This window comes from Chenopodium quinoa, unplaced genomic scaffold, assembly GCF_001683475.1.
Source record: "Chenopodium quinoa cultivar QQ74 unplaced genomic scaffold, ASM168347v1, whole genome shotgun sequence".
NCBI classification, from domain to species: domain Eukaryota; kingdom Viridiplantae; phylum Streptophyta; class Magnoliopsida; order Caryophyllales; family Amaranthaceae; genus Chenopodium; species Chenopodium quinoa.
In genome coordinates this window covers 50,335-68,241 of record NW_018743175.1, presented here as the reverse complement: position 1 = coordinate 68,241, position 17,907 = coordinate 50,335, and the positions used below count along the sequence as shown (strand labels likewise).

Here is a 17,907-nt window from a genome sequence, read left to right as displayed (position 1 = left end):
ATGATAGGCATGGATGGTTAAACAAAAACAAATATCGACAAAAATACTAGATTACTAGGTATCTTCAGATTAAATCTTGGCAACACAATTGAAAAGAGATAAATCACAAAACATTTGAAAGAGCAAAGAGATCTTAAGAAAGTAGACAACAAAAAGGTTAAATGCCAATTTTAATTGTTACTGCATGAGACCTTTCAATGCAATGCTAAAATCAAAATTAAAATCACTTCGGCCAGCATGTGAGCATATGCACCTTCTCAGGCTCAATTAATCCTGTCTACAGGAAGTAGTAGGTGGTGCATTAAAACATCTTTGCATCAATTGCTGCAATGGATATAGAATTGTTTAAAGCTAATCCACTACACGATCCTCTCGAGTTCCCTAGCATAACTGAGAGTTTGGTTGATAAGTAGCAGAGATGGAATCTCCTTGCATGGTGCAGATTCTTTTGCCTTCTGGAAATAAACACATCCATCTTTGATCTCCCAGTCAGGATGTTCCTGAAAGCGACATGTAGATTTTTGGTTAGAAAGAGTTGTACTTCCTCTGTTTTTTTTTACTTGACCTGTTTTTTTTATCAAGCTTGCCAATGAAAACTTTAACGATTAATAACTTTAATTCTCCATAAGTAAAAATTATAAAAGTTATATATAATGATAGTACTTATTGAGACGAATTCAAAAAATCCTACATGAATATGTTTTTCCTTATATATTATTCACAAAAGACGGTCAAAGGAGGAGTGATGAATAGTGTAAAAGTCAAAACGAGTCAAGTAAAAAAGAACGGAGGAAGTATTTACTCAAACAGATAAATGGAAGTGCAAAATAGGACAGCACAAAATTAGGAAGAGCATTCAAGTGGATAGAATTCATACTAACAATTTAACATTCAGCAAATAGGAGAATCATGCAAGAGCAAATTAGAATCTGCAGCATTCAAATGGCTAAAGTTTTCAATCTATGTAGCAGACACTATCACAGCCAATCTTTTCATGGAACACGGCTTACATACAATAGTTTCCCCTTACAAAAGTTGCTGGTTCAAGTTCTTCAAACATTTGGTTTGTGTAATAGTGGCAGAAATCACGCATCAGCTCTGATCTTATCCAGTCCTTCTCAATCTATTGAGCTTCTTAAAGGGGGAATAACAAATCATCTGTCCCCAGCAACCACCCCCCCACCCCCCGGGGCCGAAAATAAGTAGATGGAAAAACAGTCAACCACAAGTCTGTTATGCTTACCTCGTTGATATACTCGAGCAAATCCTTGTCAGAAGAAAATAGCAACAATTGTTTAGTATCATTCAATGAAAGAGAATCATATGCCTTTTCACTGCATCCAGCAATTTCATCTCTGCATTTACAGAGAATGCATTAATACCAAGAAGCATAGCAAGGACATAGAATGCCACCCCATACAAGAATAAAATAGAGGCAAAGTTACAAATTTACAATCACACAGTGTCATACAAGCGGAAATACCTCACAGTTTTGGCCAACAAATCCATGAAGTGCACGTAAGTTTCATGAGGTACAGACTGCCTAGCACTTAAAACACGGTTGTATGCTCCTTCCATGAAGGACTGCTCCAGCTCTACAGCATGTTTAATACAAGGATTATCCAAGGCGGTAGATGAAAGCAACTCCAATTCAGTGTGAAACTCTGCTATTCTGTTTTGGACAAGAAGCCTTAACAGGTTCAGACCCAAGATTGGGTACTCCTGTGGAGATTGTGGTATATGACCCCTGACCCAAAAAAAAAAAAGAAAATAAGTCAGCACTTGTCTGTAAATGTTCAAGAAAAAATTATTAAATTGGTACAAAAGAATTTGTGAAACAAAAGAAATGACTTTAGATTCTATTTTGTGACCTTAGAGGAATTTTAGAAATACCAATTAACTTAACCCACTATATCAGAACCCAGTTGCATAAATATGACTTGTTAAAGGATGATCAACTCAATTGGTGTTCCCCCCCCCCCCCCCCACAAGTTTTAACAAGTAATTTAATTCCTAAATAACTCCTTTTCAGGTTTGCTTTTGAAGGTGGGTAGACTCCCTTGTTAAGTCATTCAATGAGTTATTCTCCCTGGATAGAGCGATAGACCATTTGGATAAAAAGACTTCAGGAGCAATGAAAATTATTCAAAAAGAAATATTCTCTTGGGGTTGTAAGACTGTTGCAATACCACTAAGTAGGGTGACAAATTCCATTGCAGACTTGCTAAAATAAGCAGTCACAAATTTCACAGTATATGGCAAGCAAGTTGACTCAAGGCGGCCTGAATTTCCTAGCCTACAATATTATCTTTGCCTTATAGAAAAAACACACATCAAGTGTGACCAGACAGTGCCAAGTTGTTGGCCAAAAAGAACCAGATAAGTGACAAGCCAACCCATGTTAGCATGGAAAAAAATCGCGGTCGCGGTCGCGTTTGCGACTTTGCGGTAACGGACACGTTGTCACGGAAGCGGCTTGTAACGGTCAAATAGAACGGATCGCGGATTTCACGGCGTGATTTTTTTTCAAAACCTTCACATAAGTCATTTTTAAGCTTTTAAATTCAAATTTTTTTTTTTTTTAATTTATACAATATTATTGCCAAAACTACTTTAAATACAGCCCAATATATGAGATATGGCATTGATAAATTATTTTAACATTATTTGAGCTTTACTTTTTGCTACACTCAAATAAAATAAGAGCTACAGTGAGCATAAGATAGTACTCCAAACAGATTTTAATGAAAGAAAAGGCTAACCCTTCAAACTGCAAATAAAAATAAAAGAAAAAGAAAGAAAGAATTGAGAGAAGGCCACGTGATAACAAAAGTTATAAGGTAGAAAAGAGGATACAAGCAAGGAAGCTAGCTGCCAGCCGCATCAGGGAGGAGAGAGAAAATAAGACCTACAAATAGCCATCACCGGGAACGAAATTTGGCCGGAGTGTAAACTGCTTTCAGCTCGCCTAATTCCCACGACTTGAAGCCCCAATATTTTTCTTCCTTTTATAGCTAGTCTAGTTGATAACTTACAGATCTAGGGTTTTATTTTCGAACCTATGTCGAATCTGTTATTTCCCCCCTTTAACCTATCTTCTTCTTTTGGCTTTCTGTTCTTCGCAAACAGTGAAGATGGATTTTCTACATTCAATGGCCGCTACAATTATAGAACGGTTATATAACCCCGTTCTACCATTACGTAACAGCCGTTGGGGCGAGTTAGGTGTGATTTTCAATGCGCCGCTATATAACGGCTTTTCGCGGAACGGTAAGTCCCAAACCCGTTACAAAGCGGCCGTTATAGAACGGAACGGGTGAGTTTTAATTCCATGCATGTTACCGCAAAAAGTAGTTGTGCACTTTTTGCACCTCAACTTAAGGGGTGGAGTTGCACTCCCCCCCCCCCGGTACATCAAACAAGTATTGTAAACTCTCTTAGGTTTCAACAGCTACCAAGTACCAACTTCTCAAACAAAGGCCTCAAATATTTACATTATGCTACTGAATATGAATTGCTACCTCTTCCACTTTCCCTAACTTTATTTTTTTATCAGGTAAGACAGCATGACAAAGAAGATAATGGTTTCCGTATATTTTCCTTCCCTCTTTATTTGTATATTGCAGGTGAAATTTTATGGTTTACAAGGATTTCTTTGGAGCCTCAATAATTTGGCACAAAGTCAGAATTTGAAACCACAATCCGGTGTACAGATACACACAAGTACACAACTATGTAAAAAGATTTATATCTTTGCTGACAATCAAAGAATTGGAAGACCAAATAGGAGGGTTAATCCTAAGTGTCAAAGCACAAGGGAGGTTCCCATGTAAACCCAATTCAAAGACTAGAGGTTTTCATTACTTGCATATCTAGGGTATACCTAACACTAGCACTTGAAGAAATCTTGCCTTGCAGACAGATGACAATTTACCTGGCATCAGTGTAGTAAGGTTTCAGTTGGCAGAAATCCCTTTCAAATGCTTCCTGATCCTCCATCTTGACACTTAAAACAACAGCATGCTCATAGATATCCCCTGAAGATTATCAAACAATCAAGAAAAAAATGTAAATGACCAAAAGATCAAATATAAAGAGAGAATAAGATGAGAATACTTTATATGTCGCAACATTGAAGGTGAAAGATGAACACAATAAGGACAAGAGAGTTACTTGCTAAGCTCAATTCATGAATAGCATTTGGTGTTGCTTCAAACAATGGAGGAAGGCTTCGGAATTCTGTCAGTGATACCTGCAACACACAAGTAAATTTGTCACAAACCAAATACACAAACTAAGTCAATCATGCCAATCACGCAGCTAATCTTATTTGATGAAGAAAGGACTACCACAAATGACCTACATGATCATCAATCGTATTTCAAGAACACTATGAAACATATGCTCTTCTAAATAACTGCACATTCCTCAATTTTTAGTCTTAAAGGAGCATGCCACAATGGTTAAGGAACAAAGTCAACATTCACAGTTAATAAAAAATCTAGGCAGCGGAAACATGCTTTAAAGTAGTTTGCTAACAATATATGGAACTTGAGATTCCCCCATAACTTGATTGAAATATCTCTTATGCTCTTCCTTTCCTTTAAAAATACCATGCAGTGATGTAGGTACTCGAGGATTTGAAAATTAAGAGATCTAGACCAAAAGATAAGGTTCTCTTAAATTTTAGTGCTGCCTTTTTTCCATCTAATATTAACTATAAAAAGACTACCCACCTCCTCTATCCAGCTGTGTGTGATAGCCTAGAGCATTCAACCTACACTAAAGATCAAATTTCTAATGTATTACTCGGTATATGCAAAATTGACACAAGAAAAATACATATGTTTACACTTTGTTTGAATAAGAAGGAATTGAGAGAAAGAGAGGGAAGGGAATTTGGATGAGGGGTTGGAGAAATCCATATTTCTCTTTGCTTTTAATTAAAACTATCCCTCCAAAATTGGAGAGATTTGGAGTGAAATGAAAATGGAGTTTTTGTTTCTCCCTCTCTTTCTTTCTCCTCCCTATCCTTCTCTCTCACTCTCCTTCATTTCCCTTCTATTTTGCTATCAATCAAGTAACTAATGTTATTGAGTAGAAAGGACTACCGCTTGATCACCACGTTCAGCAATCCATACTTTGTAAATACTATCAACATAAGCAATATAATAAAAACTACTCATAAAGTTCCTCTCTATTAGTCATTAAGAAGCATGCCATAATATTGATGGAATAACTCCAACATCCCAGGCAACAGCACCTCACATAAAAGAAAGAATTAAACTAGACTAAGAATTAGGGTTCTCTTAAATTCCATAATGTATTCTTTATCTCATCCACAATCGAATCTAAAAAATGCACGGTCCAACTTCTTTTTCTTGTTTTGCATGTTATTCTCGAGCCTCCAATCGGCAGAGAAGAAGTGAAAAGAGGCAAATCAATTCAATACACTTCGCTTAAATCTATATCAACCTATAATTTATAATTCCTTCATCTACCATCAGTATTCGACATCAATTATTTCAACAAACACTAAAAATTCAATTTCCAGTCTTCGATCCTAAATACAAAATGAAAGCTTCCTATCATCACAAATCGAGATAATCGGCGCTCGAATTCAACATTGCAACTAATTTTAATCAATAAACCATCACTTACAGCAAAATTAACCCGAAATCTACCAATAATGCCGCATTTAAACATAATAAAACCCTAAAAACACGATAAAATGGAGCAAACAAGTAGCAAATTGAACAAAACTTCCACAAAATCTCGTGAATTAAATAAAACATAGTAACTGAATGAATTCACAAAACAATGAAGGAAATTAAGGATCTAGGGTTTAAATTGGAGAGGAAATAAACCTTAAGCTGAGAAAGGAGGCGAGTGGAAGTGTCGAAATCATTGCGAACAGAAGCAGCTTTGAAACGCTCGAAGGTCTGGGCAATCTCAGTGAGTTTGGGATCCATTGTTACTGAATTTGCAAATTTCTCTCTCCTCTTTTCTGAGTTTCGCTCTTTCTTCAATTTCTGAAACTCAGTTCTTCCTTTCTTTACCAACAAGCCACTTATTTTGCTGTACTTTAGCTCTTTGGGTTATTTATACCAAAGCTACTCCCTTTGTTACTTTGTTAGAATAATTAATACAGCTTGACTTTTTAAATTATTCGTGTATTAACTTTGACCGTAAACTGTGTCAATTATTTGAAACAAAGCAATTACTGAACGAGAGTAAAAACGAAAATGTGAAAAATTTTATTTTAAAATGAAATTCTACATGTGATAATGCAAACTATGTTAAGAGGTAACTATGATATTGTATATTTTATGATGATGGAGATGGAAGAGAGCAAAAGAGCAATTAGAGAATGTCGGTTTTTCTTCTTACCCTACCAGTTCACAAGATAGTGAACTTATTTATAGGCAAATATTGCCCATAAAGTATGTTACATAATTGTACTTATATACAAATTATTGTCCTAAATATAGCTCATGTGATGAGCTATAAGCTATTGTGCTCCAAACTCATGTGAACTTCATTTGACATTTTCTTAACACTCCTCCTTGAAGTTCGCATGAAATGGAGTATGGGTTGCTTCAAAGAAAAATATTATATGCTTTGATATACTGCCTCGTTAAAAACCTTGTCAGGAAAAACCCAGTGGGATAAAAACCTGATCGAAGGGAAAAAGAGTGCAGTGCATATAATACTCCTCCTGATTTCAGCATAGATCACGAAGATGTCGCATTCCAATTTTGTGAACCAATTGCTCAAATTTCTTGGAAGGAAGTGATTTGGTGAAAAGGTCGGCAAGATTTTCACAAGACTGAATTTGCTGGATATTTATTTCCTCGTCCTTTTGCAGATCATGTGTGAAGAACAGTTTTGGGGCAATATGTTTCGTTTTATCTCCCTTAATATATCCTTCAGTTACTTGAGCGATACATGTTGTATTGTCTTCAAAGATGATGGTTGGGTCTTCTGTTATTGCGTTCATTCCACACTCCTTTTGGATATTACTGATCATCGACCTCAGCCACACACATTCCCGTCCTGCTTCATAGAGGGCTATCAACTCTGCATGATTTGATGATGTCGCGGTCAATGTCTGCTTTGTTGATTTCCATGATATTGCAGTGCCGCCATAAGTGAATACATATCCATTTTGTGACTTGGCATTTTGAGGATCTGATAAGTATCCAGCATCTGCATACCCAATGAGAGCAGCATCTTGTTTTGGTTGGTAATATAAACCAAGGTCTTGTGTCCCTCGTAGGTACCGGAGTAAGTGTCGAACTCCCTTCCAATGCCTATATGTTGGTGCATTGTTGTGCCTGGCTAACAAATTCACAGAGAAAGCTATGTCGGGTCTAGTATTGTTAGCTAAGTACATTAAGGCTCCAATTGCACTTAAGTACGGTACTTCTGGACCCAGAATCTCTTCATTTTCTTCTCGGGGTCTGAATGGATCATTTTTCATATTCAAAGAACGAACAACCATTGGGAAGTTGGTTGGGGTTGCTTTGTCCGTGAAGAAACATTTCAAAACTCTTTCTGTATAGTTTGATTGATGGACAAAAATGCCATGACTCAAGTGCTCAATTTGTAGTCCAAGGCAAAATTTAGTTTTCCCAAGGTCTTTCATCTCAAATTCTTTCATCAAGTATTTTGCAGTTTTCTCGAGTTCATTTGGGGTTTCGATGATATTTAAATCATCAACATAAACTGCAATGATAGCAAATCCTGATTGTGATCGCTTTATGAAAACACAGGGACTAACTTGGTTGTTTTTGAATCCTTCTCTCATAAGGTATTCACTCAGACGGTTGTACCACATCCTTCCAGATTGTTTCAATCCATAAAGTGACCTTTTTAGTTTTATGGAAGGCAGTTGTCTAGGCTTGTGGTTTTCTGGTAGTTTTAGTCCTTCGGGGACTTTCATGTAAATGTTCGTATCGAGTGACCCATACAAATACGCAGTCACTACATCCATTAATCGCATTTGCAGTCCTTTTGTGACTGTCAAACTTACCAGAAATCTTAATGTAGTTGCATCAACCACTGGAGAATATGTTTCTTCATAATCAATCCCTGGAATTTGAGAAAATCCTTGGGCTACAAGTCTTGCCTTGTATCTAACTATCTCATTTATCTCATTACGTTTTCTCACAAATACCCATTTGTAGCCAACGGGTTTTACACCTGCTGGTGTAAGAGTTATTTTTCCGAATACTTCTCGTTTTTCAAGTGACTTCAACTCAGCCAGCATTGCCTCCTTCCACTTTGGCCAATCACTCCTGTGTCGGCATTCTTCCACTGTCCTTGGTTCAACATCATTTTCATCGGACACAATGTCGATTGCAATGGAATTTGCAAATATTTCATCCACGATAACATCTTTCCTATTCCAATGAGTCTTGGTAGAGACGTAATTCATTGAAATTTCATTGTTATCGACGTTTTGAACGTCTTGTTCATTTCCCGTAGGGTTGTTTTCTTGTTCGTCCCCTTTTGGATTATCATCATTTTCTTTACTTTCATCCACATTTGGTCTTTCTTGACCTTCTGACGGGGGAACATTATTAGTCTCATTTTCTATTCCATCCAATCTTTTCAATTTTCTTGGCTTAGAATCTTTTAAACCAAGTGGTCTTCCACGCTTTCTGCGTGCCTGAGATTCATTTTCTATGGCCTTATTACCAGTTGGGATTTCAATACGTGCAGGGGCATTTTCTGCTGGTATATGTGATTTTGTCACCTTCTTTGTGTCTACAAATGCATCAGGCAATTGATTTGCAACACTTTGTAAATGAACAATTTTCTTAACTTCTTGTTCACACATATTTGTTCGTGGGTCTAACATCAACAATTGTGTTGCATTCCAAATAAGTTCTATTTCTTTCTTGTGTGGGTCCACTTGCTCTCCCCCTAAGGCTGGGAATATTGTTTCATTAAAGTGACAGTCGGCAAATCTAGCCGTAAATAAGTCACCAGTCAATGGTTCAAGATATTTAATTATAGATGGGGATTCAAACCCGACATAAATTCTCAGCCTTCTTTGTGGACCCATTTTTGTTCGTTGGGGTGGAGCAATAGGAACATATACAGCACAACCAAAGATTTTTAGATGTGAGATACTTGGTTCTCTACCACAAACAAGTTGTAGTGGTGAGAATTTATGATAAGTTGTAGGTCTCAATCTAATTAGTGCTGTTGCATGTATTATAGCATGTCCCCAAGCAGATGATGGCAATTTTGATCTCATTAATAATGGTCTTGCAATCAATTGTAATCTCTTAATTAGTGATTCAGCTAGACCATTTTGTGTATGGACATGAGCTACTGGATGTTCAACATCAATTCCAATTGACATACAATAATCATTAAATGTTTGGGATGTAAATTCCCCAGCATTATCGAGCCTTATTTTCTTTATTGTATGATCTGGGAATTGTGCTCTTAATTTGATAATTTGGGCAAGTAATTTTGCAAAAACAACATTTCTGCTTGAAAGCAGACTGACATGTGACCATCGTGTGGAAGCATCAATTAAAACCATAAAATATCGAAATGGTCCACATGCCGGATTGATTGGCCCGCAAATATCTCCCTGAATTCTTTCCAAGAATTTTGGAGATTCAATAGCAATTTTGTTCATGGATGGTCTTATTATTAATTTGCCAAGTGAACTTGCAGAGCATGTTAATTCATCCGATCGAGGAATTTTGGCATTCCTTATTGTATGTCCAATTGAATTCGCTATTATTCTTTGCATCATCCCAGTTGCTGGATGTCCCAAACGATCATGTCATAAAATAATCAAATGTTTGTCATCTAACTTCTGGTTAGATATCATATTGATTTCCACGGGTCGTATGTTTATACGGTATAACCCCGAAGAGTATGCTGGCAATTTCTCATAAATGTGTTTCTTGCCATATTTTCCTGCCGTAAGGCATAAATACTCCTTTTGACCCGTTGTCATTGTTTCTAAATGATAGCCATTTTGGCGCACATCTTTGAAACTTATGAGATTTCTTCGAGATTTACTCGAGTATAAAGCATTATTGATCATCAATTTTGTTCCATTTGGAAGCATTATACAAGCCTTTCCAGATCCTTCAATTAATTTTGCTGACCCGGAGATAGTGTTTACATTTGCCTGAAACAACTTTAGTTGTGAAAAATATTTCCTATCCTTTAAGATAGTGTGTGTTGTTCCACTGTCCAAAAGGCAATGATATTCGGAACCAACTTCGGGTATATCCATATCTTCATAAAATAAATATGAGATTAGTTTAGAATAATATCATACAAACTTTTATTTATGATAGAAATTAAGAGTACATGACTAATCATTTAAAATACATATCAGAAAATTCATTAAAACGTAGTATATATTACATCAGTAGATGGGTTAATTAAGCATTGTTATTTTCTCCAAAGATGAAATCATTCCCAGTTTCAGCATTGTCCATGAAGAAATCGGACACATCAAGGGTAGGACATGGAGCATTTTCTTCATTAACATAATTTGCTTCTGCATTTTTCTCTTTGCCTTTTACAGAAGCCTGGTAAAGGTCTACCAAATGTTTGGCCGTACGACAAGTACGTCCCCAATGGACTGTCATGCCACATCTGTAACATGTGTCTTTTCCTTTTGAAAGAGTTTGTTTGTGGCTTCCTGATGACTGTCCCTTCTGTTTTTCAAAATTTTTGAAATTACTGTTTCTTTGAAAATTGTTTCTACCACGTCCTCGGCCTCGTCTGCGATAATTTCCACGGCCTTTTCCACGGCCATTGTAATTTCCACGTCCACCTCTTCGTGCAGCATTTGCCTCGAGTGGATAAGAACTTGTTGCATTTGCCTCATGATGAGTGGCCAAAGACCCAGTTGGTTTGAGATTATGATTTTTCAACAAAAGATCGCTATTTTGTTCCGCAACAAGCAATACACTCATTAATTCATTAAACTTCTTAAAACCTCTTTCACGATATTGTTCTTGCAACAGTATGTTGCTTACATGAAAGGTAGTGAGTGTTTTTTCAATCATTTGTTCATCGGTGACTGGATGATCACAATATCTCAATATAGATACTATCTCATGTATGGTTGAATTGTAATCTATTACAGATTTGAAATCCTGGAACCGTAAATTTGTCCAGTCAAATAATGCCTTAGGAAGGAGCACCCTTTTGTGGTGTCCAAATCTTTCATTAAGGCAGTCCCATAATTCTTTGGGATCTTCAACCATCATGTACTCAGTTTTAAGGCCTTCATGTAAATGATGCCTTAGTAACACTAAGGCTTTTGCCTTTTCTTATTCGGTAATGGGTTTTTCAACCGTCATTGCAGAAGTGGTAGTATCAGTTGTTTGACCAGGGGGACTTTTATTAACAGTATGCTCCAACCCTTGAGCTTTTAAATTCATCATGGCATCCACTTTCCATTCCAAAAATTTCTTTCCAGATAAATCTAGAATGCTGAATTGTCTTTTCACAAGATCTCCCATTTTAACTACAACAAATTACGTGATAATTAGTTTATAATCATACGTATATCACATGTATTTAAGTCTTCCATATTTTTAGTTTGTTAATGAAACACATGATAATTAAATTTTTTTTTAACAATAATAAGACATAAATAAAATAGTTCTTTCTCCCCCTTGGTTTATTATTGTGAGTAATTATATAACTATGCAAAAAAAATCATATTAGTCGTATAAACAGCAAAACGACAACAACAATAGTAGTAACAATAATTATAATAATAATGGTAATATTATACAATGATGATTTAAAACAACAAAACAACATAATAAAACAAAACATGCTTTTAACCGACAAAATAAACAAACTTCACTTGTACATTATGACAAAAATTAATATTGCTACTAACAGAACTACAAGCGCCGTAATTAGGAGAAAATATTGTTTTATTTTCTTTAAATCTTCCTCAAAGGTGAAGGTGTGGGTGTTTTGGATGTTTTGGTCGCCGTCGGGGAACATATTGGAGAAGAAGGGGTGAATAATTTTTGGGTGATTTTTGGATAAAGAGAGGATAAGAGATTTGTGGTGAAAATCGGGGGAAAATATACCTTTTATAGAGGTAGGTTTATCTGTTACTGTTTTGTACAATTGTAAAAATATCATATAATGGTTTAATGTACTGGCAAAATTATGATTCAAATATAAGTATTTATAATTGTAAAAGGTTATCACACTGGGAATGCAAGCCATAGTGGTTCGAGAGCCCTAATATCTATAAAAGATCATGGGTTCGAAAACTGAAAGAAACACAAAAAGTTCGTAAAAGAAAGAAAAATAATAAGTATAAAAGGCAAATTAAATTTTACATAGAAGGTGAGTATGTAATATCAACATGTATGAATCAAACATAAACCAAGATACCAACATAAATAAAACAAGGCAAGATAGTAATAAATTCATAAGTAAGGATATTTTTCACCGTTGTTTTGAGATATATAATATAATAAATGTTTGAGTTTCTGGTATAGAGGATCCCAAAATATGGGCAACTATAGAGCATACTCCTCAAAACATTTAGAAGTAGATAATATTTATTTGTTATAATTTTGAGAAGTAGGTATAAATATACCTGACTAGTAACTGGTGCTGATAACGTGTTAAGAGGTAACTATGATATTGTATATTTTATGATGATGGAGATGGAAGAGAGCAAAAGAGCAATTAGAGAATGTCGGTTTTTCTTCTTACCCTACTAGTTCACAAGATAGTGAACTTATTTATAGGCAAATATTGCCCATAAAGTATGTTACATAATTGTACTTATATACAAATTATTGTCCTAAATATAGCTCATGTGATGAGCTATAAGCTATTGTGCTCCAAACTCATGTGAACTTCATTTGACATTTTCTTAACAAACTAAACATTTTTTTTTTTGGGTGCAAATGAGGCTAAATGCCAAGAAGAAAACAAACAACAAAAGCAATATAAACTAGACTATAAGGAGGCACAAAGCGTGAAAATGCTACACCTTGAGCATCGTCATTAAGAATCCTACAAGGCTTCAAAGGAGCACTACCTAGAATACGAAGTCTAGAAGAATGAGCCACCCCTTGATTAGCAAGCCAGTCAGTAGCCCTGTTGCCCTCACGGAGAATATGCACCACTCTAACCTCCTAGTCATCTTTATTAGGAAGTATTAAGTGATCACAAACTATTGCGTTAGTCCCGCCTGACCAAATGTTTCGTCAGTCCGGGGGGTTTTTGCTTTATACCAATGATCGCTCCCATCGGCGGCGTTGTTATTGGCGGTGGTATCGTCGACAACGAGGAACTCGTTGATTGTTGATTATATTTGTCCATGATTTATACTTGAATTGGCTTGATAATTGCTTGAGATTCTCATATATTTTGAAAAATGCCCAAAAAAAAAAATCGATTTGGGGCTTTCTTGTGTGATGTATAATTGTTGAATTTGATTATCCTGTATGATTGTATGTTGAATTGTGAGCGTTTTGATAACAAATGCATGTATTTTGGTTGAGATATGAGCTGAGTACGGGACCTTTAATGGTGGTTCCGCCATTGTTGACCTTTTAATTATTTTTATAAAATAAATTCTATTGTCTAGATTGTATCATCTATAATAAGTTGGATGATATCATCTATAAGTTGGATGATATCCTCTATAATAGAATGCAATATTATGTATATTAGCCAACAAAAGGAACATATTAGCCAACAAAAGGAATATATCAGTCAACAAAAGATAGATATCAGCTAACATATTGAACATATCAGCCAACAAAAGGATGAAATCAGCAAACAAAAGCAACAGGTAAGCCAACATATTGTATATATCCTCTATCAAATAATATATATATCCTCCAACAAACTTTACGTATCCTCTATTCGGTAACACATATCCTCCAACAAATTGTGCATATCCTCTATTAAATACTACATATCCTCCATCAAATACTACATATCCTTTAATAAATTGTACGTATCCTCTATCAACTAACACATATCCTCCACCAAATACTACATCATATCCGCTAACAAACTGTACGTATCCTCTATCAAAAATAAATTGTACATATCCTCTATCAAATACTACGTATCCTATAACAAACAATATATATCCTATAACAAACTGTACGTATCCTATATCAAATAACACATATCCTCCACCAAGTTGTACATATCCTCTATCAAATAATACATATCTTATATCAAATATTGCATATCATATATACTTGACGCACGAATTGTTTGGTGCGGCTTGCCGCATCTAATACCTTCTCTTAAGTGATTTTCTTTGATAGTGTATTAAAAAGAAAAAAAAAAAATCAATGTTTGTAGAGTTTGAAGATTTGAGTATTGAAGGTTTAGGGTTAAATTAAAAGTTGAAAAAAATAATGACTTTACAATCGTGGGAAATGATTTAGACACACTTCCATGTGAGAAGAGCATAAAAACTATGCTCTCACAAATCACAATGGGTGTGGTAAAATCAATTTTAGCTGTGCCTAAATCAGTTTCCTTCAAGTATATAGGAATAGTATTTGCATATGAGAAATGATTATTTTCTAGTAATTTTATATTTTATAAAATTATTAAATTAAAAAGCATATAAAGACACATTATTGTAAGGGTCAAATTGGCCCGGGGATTATTTATTAAAAGTTAGTCCTCTGTGTTCATATAAAAGATAAGGTGAATTCCTTAAAAACAAAAGCATAAAATAGGATAAAATATTATAAAACTATTAGAGTAGCTTTTAGCGATCGAGTAGCAGAAAATTTAAAGGTAGCGAAAGGTACTATTAGTACTCCCTCCGTTTTTTAGTAGCAACACTTTCACCGACAAGAAATTTTATGCGGTTGAGTTGAATTTGTTAAAATATTGGGTAAGTGAGATATGTCGGGAAATTAAAACATGATACAGAGTTTTAAAAAAAAAAATGCTAGTGGGTGAATAATTTATGTAAAAACAAGGGATTTGAAATAAGAGAAATATGAAAGAAATGTGAGTAGGGTGGGGACGAGGATTATGTGATGAAAGAAATATAATAAAATAGTGTGGAGAATTTCCGTTTAAATAAATTGCATTAAAAAAATAAGGATGACTATAGAAAGCGTAGTAATAAAAAAAAAAATTAGAGGGAGTAGTGGGTAAAGATTAACTATCAAAGTAATGGCTCATAATATTGTGAGTGTTTGGCAAAATAATATCAAAATACAATAAAATCCATACATATTGTTTAGAAAAAAGTAACCAATAGTTGATAAACGCTACCCCACTATTTTTGAAATAAAAATACAACCTTTAGCTCATTTTTTTTTTTAATAATACAACCTTTGGATTAGACATTAATATTATAACCTTTAGGGGGTAGTGTTCATTTTTAACAGGCAAAAAAATTTGTAACCTATTGTGGTTACCCATGACATGTGTTGTCATGTAATTGATCTAAATATTTTTTAATTTTTTTTTATAAAGTTATTTAACCTTTAATTAAATTCTAATTAAGTTTTTAATAATCTTATTTTTAACAAATAAAATGTTAGAAATAAACAAATAAAATATTAAAAAAAAAAAAACCCAACCACCGGCAGCCCCCTGCCCCACCCCAGCGGCCGACTGATAGGCGTGTCACGTACCTAACAAAAATAACCTAACAAGACCACTACTATGTAGATAGGCAAGTAAGGATCGAATCCCAAGAGATTATGGTTTGACTAATTAAACAGACTCAAATTATCACTAAGCAAGTAACCAAAATAATATTGAGAATTAATAACTAAAGGACTAGTTAAAGCGATTAAATCTAAATAATATAATAAATCAAATGCTAAAAACATCCAAAATCAAGCATTATCACGAATACAATTAACGCAATAGTCGCTCTACCCCTAACATATAGTTCAATTGATTAACGAGGAAAAGTAATCCCTAAATAATACCAACAGTCTCTCCCGGGGAGTTATAAATGGCTTCTCTAATCACAATCAAGCCTACTTCCGTGGAATCATGTAAATTAAGAGCACGTTACTCTAACTTCCTAATCATCCATTCAACTACTCCCGTGATGAACTTCAAACCCTTAATTGATTTATTCAAACCCGTTAAAACCCAACTCCCGTTGCGATTAAAACAATGGATTAATAACAATACTAATTATCCCTAATCTAATATTGGCATGAGCATAATCAATTAAGCATATAAATTGCAATTATCATTAGAGAATTTAAAGAATTAAATCATGCATCTATCATATTCGGGTTCCGCTAGATCTTGGAATAAGGGAACTACTCACACATAGTAATGAAAACAATAACAAGAATTGAGAAAAACATAATTAACAATCAAAGGAATTAAAGAGAATAAGAAAATATCGAATCTTGAATTACTAGAGATAAATGAAGAATCTTGAGTGCATAATCTTGAATTACAATGAAAATAAAGTCTAGAGAGAAAACTAGGGTTCTAAGATAATAGATCATGAAATTATAATGCTAAAGAGTATTTATAATAAGGCTAAAAGATAGGATTAATTAAGGAAATAAATCGGACTAAACCGACCTAAAATCGACTAGGGATGGGCGTGTCACACAGGACATGCCCGTGCCCAAAGTCAGAATCGATCTTTCTTCAACTTCCAGCAAGACATGGGCATGTCAAATTCTGACATGGGCGTGTTTCTCTGAGCTAACTTCACTCGACGAGGCATGGGCATGCCCGCATTCAACACGACCATGCTTCCCTCAGCACGTAGCTGCTAGCTCGAAGCACTCGACTCGACATGGGCGTGCCTCAAATAGACATGGGCATGCCTAAAATAAAACTTCAAATTCAACTTTCTGCCTCTTCAAAACACAATGACACGCCTATGTCTCTGAGTGACATGGGCATGTATATTTGGAGATTAGCTTTAAATGACTTCAACATCAAACATTGGCCTTTAAAGTGAATTGCAAGCTATGATCAAGATCCGTAACTTCGTAAAACCTTCACATAGCCTCAATCCTGAAATACATAAAAAACAACGAATCTACCCATAAAAGCACCATATGATCACAACCAAACCAAATTAAGCCAAAATGAGCTATGAACAACAAATCTAGACTCGAAAACTACCTAAAAAGACACTAAAAACATGCACAAAACACGACTTATCACTGGCCGTCGGCGATTAGCCTCCCCCAGCGCCGGTTGACCCCAAAAATTACACCCATCCTCACCACAAAAATCGAATCCCCCACCATAAACTCGTTTAACCCAGAAAACCCGTTTTCTAGGGTTTCAGGTTTTCTAGATTAAATAGATTTTTGGTGGTTTTGGCTGGGGGAATAGGGTTTATGGGGGCCGGAAAACAAGAGTGGGGGTTGTTTCGGGGAGGGGGGTCGGTTTTTGGGGTGGTTTGGGGCAGGGATGGGTGTCGTGTTGGGGATTTGGGCTGAGTTGGCGGCCGTTTAGGGAGGGGCGGTGGCTGAAACATGCAAGGGTTGCACGGTTCAATTGCTGCCCAAGATGGCTGATGTGGCTCGGCAATTCGCTAAGTTGCGCAGTTGGCCGTGGCTGCGGCTGGGCTTCGGCTTGGTTGCGGTGTCTCTGGTACGTAGGGTGCTCAGTCACGGAGATAACAAGTCCGGTGTTTAGGGGAGGGGCGATAGCCGATAGTCCGATCCAAATGTTGTTGTCGGGGATGCTGGGAAAGGGGTTGGTCGGCGCTGGGAGACTTGATCGCCGGTGGCCGGCCGCCGAGATGGGGGAAAGGGGGCTGCTGGTTACCAATCGATGGGGGAGGTGGTTGGGTGGATTTTTTTTAAGGTAATAATAATAATAATAAAAGTAATTTTTATTATTTTAGATATTTTAAAAATTAAAATATTAAATAAATTTTAA

General features: G+C 35.7%; 2 protein-coding genes across 2 annotated transcripts; both read right to left on the bottom strand.

Moving 5' to 3' along the window:
- Positions 1 to 76: 76 nt before the first annotated feature.
- On the bottom strand, positions 77 to 6,089 carry LOC110732259 (26S proteasome non-ATPase regulatory subunit 8 homolog A-like). The gene is made up of 6 exons (XM_021912174.1): positions 5,868 to 6,089; positions 4,174 to 4,252; positions 3,935 to 4,037; positions 1,484 to 1,747; positions 1,244 to 1,355; positions 77 to 500 (listed from the first exon to the last, which is right to left on the bottom strand). Exons 1-6 carry the CDS (start codon positions 5,970 to 5,972, stop codon positions 360 to 362), a joined length of 804 nt encoding a protein of 267 aa, XP_021767866.1. The 5' UTR covers positions 5,973 to 6,089; the 3' UTR covers positions 77 to 359.
- Positions 6,090 to 10,424: 4,335 nt separating this feature from the next.
- LOC110732789 lies at positions 10,425 to 11,258 on the bottom strand. The gene has a single exon (XM_021912796.1). The coding sequence runs from the start codon at positions 11,256 to 11,258 to the stop codon at positions 10,425 to 10,427; it is 834 nt and encodes a 277-aa protein (XP_021768488.1).
- Between the last annotated feature and the right edge of the window lie 6,649 nt (positions 11,259 to 17,907).